The 6,655-nt window shown below is 41.3% G+C and overlaps 1 protein-coding gene across 1 annotated transcript; it reads left to right on the forward strand.

Annotated features, from left to right (window-relative positions):
* Positions 1-242: 242 nt before the first annotated feature.
* On the forward strand, positions 243-5,587 carry LOC109740131 (uncharacterized). The gene is made up of 16 exons (XM_020299165.4): positions 243-539; positions 644-688; positions 779-819; positions 902-983; positions 1,979-2,023; positions 2,109-2,165; positions 2,269-2,328; positions 2,415-2,542; positions 2,868-3,135; positions 3,258-3,324; positions 3,525-3,595; positions 3,702-3,791; positions 4,134-4,242; positions 4,677-4,768; positions 5,129-5,234; positions 5,397-5,587. The coding sequence occupies exons 1-16, from the start codon at positions 420-422 to the stop codon at positions 5,498-5,500; spliced, it is 1,485 nt and encodes a 494-aa protein (XP_020154754.1). The 5' UTR covers positions 243-419; the 3' UTR covers positions 5,501-5,587.
* Positions 5,588-6,655: the final 1,068 nt, after the last annotated feature.

Below are 6,655 nucleotides of genomic sequence, written 5' to 3' on the forward strand. Positions count from 1 at the left end.
ATTGATGTTATGTCTAGAAAACCTGGACTGGGAATACTATTCTCCAGGGTTTCTTCGCGGCGTGAGCTTCTAGTTGCTAATGACATGACAATTGTTGCCGCAAAAAGAAATGACATGACAATTGTTGCCGCCAAAAAAAAAGGAATGAGATGACAATTGTGCTGGTTTTGTCTTTGCTTTTTACTCCTCCAGCTTTGGCCCATGCCCAGCAACCCGCCAGCGTCGACTTCTTTCGAGAGACTACTAGGTTGCTCTCCTTTCTCCCGTTCTTTTCTCCTGCATAGGTCCCGCCGCACTTCTTTGCCCTCCCACCGCGAGCACGAGCGCCAAACCAAGCACTGCGAAGAGAAGAGACCGCGAGTCTTCTGGAGACCACTCCTTCGCGCGAGAAGCCCAACCCGCACCGACATCCCGTGACCATGGCCAGCTCCGGCGACGAGGGGCGCGTTGTGAGGGACCTCCGCTCCGCTGCGGAGTCGGCGGGCGGCGATGAGGCGCTTCACGAAATCGAGTCTCTCTGCATGCGCTGCGGCGAGAATGTAAGCGCCTTGACCTTGCCTGTGATACCGCTCCTAATCCCCCCTTCCCTTTGGTTTCGGCTTGACTCGTCACGAGTTCTGAGACGTACTTTCCTTCTGGTCAGGGCACCACGAGGTTGCTGCTGACTACGATCCCCAACTTCCGGGAGGTGAGCTTCTGCGCGCTCTGCGCTCATTGCGAAAGCGGATTGTTCTGATCGGAAAATGGGGGTAAATCTGCTGCGTTTGTGAATCTGCAGGTTGTTCTGATGGCTTTCGAGTGCCCGCACTGCAATGAAAGGTAATGCAATGCTCGTCTATAATTTACGGGGTACTTCTGCACATGCAAGTGTATATCTGAGTTCTGTGTGCTTCTGAATTAGGAACAACGAGGTCCAGTTTGCCGGACAGCTCCAGCCCAAGGGATGTTGCTACCGCTTGGAGGTCCCTCAAGGGCAGAACGAGGTCTGTTTCTGTAGGGGCGCCTATAACTCGATTCAACCGTTACTGTGTTAACTGTTCCACTCCACGCCATACTATGGAACCTATTTAGTTTAGTGACATGATATTTTTTACCAATTCCAGTCGGATGTACTAGATGTTATGACCTCAAATTTGTTCCAGTAGATATTGTATCCACAGACAGAAAGGGGAAGTAAATTTGAAATGTAATTGCGGTGCCAAACTGAGCTTTAAACCCGCTTGCGAGCAACTGATCATGTTACTGTCTGTTTAGTTGTATATCCCAAATATTTCGAAGAGTGGATTGATCTGTTCTTGTCTCTTTATTCGTCTGTCCAATCTCACCTTGCTAACACGACACACACGATTCAAATCCAAAGAGAATTCTATCCTGTATCCACAGAGTGGAAATTAATTGCAAGCCACCAGCTTGTAAGATTCAGCCTTTGGGTTATACCCAAACATATCTTGCAAGTCAGATGAAGTATGATTAGTGTTTTTGCACTTTTATATGAAAATGATGGTCCTTATCGTCCATGTGCTGCTGTAATAAAATCAGAAATAAATCATGGACCGACTTATTTTTAGTTTGTATAAATACACTGGTACACTTCGAACTCCTCTATGGTGACTTCTCCTAATGATAGAACTGTTCTATTTATAAAGTTACAGCTTTACTTAGACTGCAACTAGTTCTTTTGCACCTGTTAATTTGTATTGCAGTTTATGTTAGCTTTTTACTATATAACTGTGGTTACTTTAAGATTCACTAGTATTGGTGTATATCTTGCCCCTTCTTTTGCTTGTTATGTGTGGTTCCATTATTGATGTGATTCCTACTACAATTACAAATTTACTCTTTTTGCATTTTCCCCTTGTGCTGTGTAGTTTCGTTATTGTATTTTTAGTTGTGACATTATTTCAGTTTTAAATTCATACACATATTACTGTCTTTTTTGTAATCTTCATAGTGTGATTAACAAGCGGTATTGGCACAGGTACTGAACCGTCAGGTCGTCAAATCTGATTCAGCAACTATCAAGGTATTAATATTGATCTACTTGTTAATACATTTATGCTAAATACACACAATGCATTGATTCTGTTATAATTTTACACTTCGTACAGATTCCGGAACTGGACTTTGAAATTCCTCCGGAAGCTCAACGTGGAACACTTTCAACAGTATGCTTCACTGAATTTTGTATATTAATTCTGAAGAAATGGTTCCTTTCGAATTCATTTTTATTTATTGCTAGTTTGTTAAATATTTTGGATCATAAATTAGGTGGAAGGGATTATTATGCGAGCTGTGGAGGAGTTGCAGGCGCTTCAAGATGAAAGAAAGGTGAACCTCTGGGCCTGTATGCTTATAGTAATTTAATTTCAATTGAGTCACCGAGTGATATGCTTATCATCTTCTTGGAACTGCAGAAAGCGGATCCTCAAAAAGCTGAAGCTATTGATCAGTTTTTAATAAAATTGAGATCTCTTGGATCAGGAGAAGCTGCGTTTACCTTTGTTCTTGATGATCCTGCTGGAAACAGCTTCATCGAGAACCCGTAAGATTAGTTGTAGACTTCATTTTTTGAGACTAGAATTTGGATTTTATGACTTATTTTGATATGGAAATGGAAGACTTGGTTCTACTTTGTACGTGCACTTTTACCATTTCTGCACTCTTTTTGTTATTTATAATTATATAATGTAGTTCTAATCATGGAACTGAGAGAACATGGTTCCACTTTGCACCATTTTTGCAACCTGTAGTCGATAGAGTGACGACTTATGTTGCACAGAATAGTTTATATTTGTGTCTATTAGCTCTGTTCATGCTTAAAGTACTTATAACTTGACATATATTGATTAATCCGCATAAATTCACAGGCATGCTCCTTCATCAGATGCTTTGTTATCTGTGAGTTTCTATGAAAGGACATCTGAACAACAAGCAGCACTTGGTTTTCTTGTTGATCCACCAACCGGAGAATCCGGAGGTCCTTTGCAGAATGCTTCAACAGTTGAGGCAAATTCTGGCGGGTTACCAAAGGTGCCCCATGGTTCAGTTGGAGCTGTTGCAGGTCGTCGTGCTATTGCTCAGGGAAACCCTGATGAAATTGCTGCAGCGCTGTGTAGGTATACAGCTCCAGAAGAGGTATGTCTGTTCAGTTGCTTGGCAATGCCGTTATCAAGAATTTAGTCCCTCCTAAAACCACGACAAGTATTTCGGAACGGTGGGAATAGTTAATTTGCGCCTTACAAAATTCAGTTGGACAGGTTGATACTTTGCCATCAACATGTGGAGCCTGTGGAGCTGCATGTGTGACTCGTTTCTTTGCTACAAGTATCCTTTTCACCGAACATGGACTATTTTTGTGAATTTTATTGATTATATGTGGTGTTTATGTTACACTTGTTTATTTGCTTGATCAATCTCCGAAATAGATTGTATGTAGTGTTGTGTGGCCAATCTCGCTATCTGGAGGAGGTAACGCTGCAGATAATCTGTATTTGATGTATCGTGTGATCCTTGACCTTTGGTGGAAATCCCGTATTTCCGTGAGGTAATTGTTATGGCAGCTTCATGTGACCTGTGTGGTTATTGCAACTCAGAGGTCAGTTTCATTGTCATGTCTGTTTTTGTTCATATAGAAACTGTCTGTCGCTGGTTCTTAGTAACATGTCTGAACTCAAACTAAGGCTTTCTTTTTGCTCAATCAGTTGAAGCCTGGCGGTGAAATTCCGGCTAAAGGAAAGAAAATTACGTTACATGTGCAAAACGTAAAAGATCTTTCTCGCGATGTCATAAAGGTCAGAAAATTACTCTTTTGTTGTTGTATTAGTTTATCTGTCGCATGCAGCCATGCAGGTTTTTAAGCTGTATAATACCTGTGCATAAGATCATCCATCTTGTTCTTTTCTTGTATATTGGCGGCCCTTGAACTGCTTTCTGGTTCAGGGGGTGGTAAGTTTAACTTGGTTCTTCTATAGTTAAGAAACTTGATGCGTCTCTTAGCTGAATTTTCTGTCATACTAACAAGGCTGATTTTGATATTTTAAAGAATCTTCAAGCTTGTGTTACAGTTTGGTGTATTCGGATCAACATCTGATGTGTAAATTACTTGATTCTGAGTTACCCTTTGATCTCTTCAGTCAGATTCTGCCGCTGTGAAAGTACCTGAACTTGAGTTGGAGCTGTCAATGGGTACATTGGGTGGTATTGTCACGACAGTTGAAGGTTTAATTGTGAAAATATGTGAGGGTAAGTTCGCAACACTACGCATTCTTCTTCAGTTCATGGGGACAAAATGGACTGTACAATAAGTTCTAGTCACAAAATGTGTTGGCCAACAGCAACTTTTCTACCTACAGTGGATTTCTTAATGTTATGAGATGGAAATGTCTTGAAGCCATGCTGTATAGTCGATGTTTCTCTCATAATACGTGTATACCCTCTCACAGTTTTGTCAACAGTTCCCCAGTATCATCATTGAAACATGTGGTTCTCATTTATCTCAGTTCGAGCTGTTAAGCATCCAACTGCTCTTTACAGGAAGTCTTTTTTTAAACAGAGTTTGTGGTAACTTCTTTATTCAACATAGCTTATGCAACTTATATCGATATGAAATACACCTAAATAGATGCAATCGTTATTCTTCTCAAACTCAAATGATAAGTTCTATTTTGGGGCTGCAGCTCTGGAGCGGGTTCATGGATTCCAATTGGGTGATAGCACAAATGAATGGAAGAAAAAGAAATGGGATGATTTCCAGCAAAGATTATCAAAGGTACCAGTTTCTTTTCGCGAATGTTCTATCTATTCCAGCAGGGGCTGCTTCACCTCCAATCTGAAGAAGATTATGGCTGTGCTTTTCCTTCTATAGCATCTCAGTTCTTGAGTGTCTTGAGTTTCTTTCCTTATAACATGAGGCAATTTTATTTTTGTGATAGCAACCCTGTTCAGAATGTATTGAGTCCTTCCTGCTTATTTTGGTTTTTCCTAACCTTGTTTCATGCTAAACTTGATTGGAGGTCTGGTTAGAAAATCGCTGACTATTTTCAGTGGAAGGGCGTGATTGGGCTAATCAACTGTGAATTAATATGTTACGTACCTATTTCAGTAACATTTACGCAATGTATAATTTCAGCTGCTGAGTTTACAAGAGCCCTGGACCTTAATTATTGATGATGCGTTAGCGGCTTCGTTTGTCGCTCCAGCCACAGATTTGATAGAAGATGACAGCCAGCTACTCAGTAAGTTAGCCTAATCAATGAATTGTATGCAGCATCATGTACTATTCAAACCAGTGAAGGGACATTCATGCATTGGCATTTCAAGTCTGAATGATCTGTGGATGTTTTGTTAATTACCTGCAATTATGATTTACTCAATGTATTTATCACTATGAATGGCAGTTGAGGACTACGAGAGGAGTTGGGAGCAGAATGAGGAGCTTGGCTTGAATGACATGGACACCTCCTCTGCAGACATTGCTTACAATATGACCAGCACAGAATAAGTTTTGATCTTTTTGTGCTCAGTGTTGTAACCTGTAATATTATGGATCTAAAACTTGATCACTGATATTTTGAAAAAACTTATTTAACTTCCTGTTTTCTGGTGACAGCTACTCCCTCTGTCCCATCTTTATCTTATGGGACGGAGGGAGTATTTACTTTCGCTTCTTGTAGTAAGAATGGGTGGTTTTGAGATGGCAAATAGTCTTTTCAGTTCCCATCTAAAAAATTGGGAATTTTGAGTTGGGAAGATGCTAATGAGTACGTATATTGTACTCCCTGTATATTGTACTCCCTCTGTTCCTAAATATTAATATTTGTCTTTCTAGAGATTCGAATAAGTGACTACATACGGAGCAAAATGAGTGAATCTACATTCTAAAATATGTCTATACACATTCGTATATGGTAGTTCATTTGAAATCTCTAAAAAGACAAATATTTAGGAACGGAGGGAGTATGTCTTTTAGGCAAATGAGTAGGAGTATATTGTATATGTAACATCTATTATGGGAACAATCTAGCTATTGGGAGTAACATCTACTGTATTTGTTAGAGTGGGTAGGACCATCTGGAAACAGTCACGAGTTTAGAGTTGTGTGAGGGTGTTCGGTAAGGGCCAGTTCCTCCTTTGTAGGTAGGTGAGTCGTGTGGGGTGTTTAATGTTTGATCTTTTTAAAGTGCTAGGCTGAAGCTTTGCCGATTTCGACAACTTTGGGGAAAAAAAATGCCTTCTCTAGGAAGAAATTGTCCTATTAGTCTCAAGAAATTGGCAACCCCCCTATAACTAAAATTGTCATGAAAATTGTTCGTAAATGCCATGCCCCAGAGAATGTTTGCCAGCTATTGGGGTCCTTCATCTTTCGACATTAGTCACTGCCATCTTCATCAGTGTGGCACCCACCTGGAGCAAGGCACGCAGGCGGCCAACACGGAAGGAGCCGCCAAGCTCCTACGCACGAGAGATGAAGTCTCACGGGGTTGGGGATGATGGACCCGATTCGAGGCTGCCCGCCGGAGCCAGATTCGAGGCTGTCCGCCGGAGCCAGTTCGTGGTCGCTAGCATCACAGGAGGCCAATGGCCAAAAGGTCTACTACCACTGGATGGGAGCAGACCTTCCCCGGGAGAACACATTTGACAGATCCCTTCCTTTTCC

The sequence above is a fragment of the Aegilops tauschii genome, chromosome 3 (genome assembly GCF_002575655.3).
Source record: "Aegilops tauschii subsp. strangulata cultivar AL8/78 chromosome 3, Aet v6.0, whole genome shotgun sequence".
NCBI classification, from domain to species: Eukaryota; Viridiplantae; Streptophyta; class Magnoliopsida; order Poales; family Poaceae; genus Aegilops; species Aegilops tauschii.

Excerpts from the sequence above, each read along its gene's own strand:
- LOC109740131 (XM_020299165.4), top strand. The coding sequence starts at position 420 with ATGGCCAGCTCCGGCGACGAGGGGCGCGTTGTGAGGGACCTCCGCTCC. Across the intron at positions 540-643 it reads GCATGCGCTGCGGCGAGAAT|GGCACCACGAGGTTGCTGCT; the intron begins GTAAGCGCCTTG and ends CCTTCTGGTCAG. Across the intron at positions 3,325-3,524 it reads GACTCGTTTCTTTGCTACAA|AAATCCCGTATTTCCGTGAG; the intron begins GTATCCTTTTCA and ends GACCTTTGGTGG.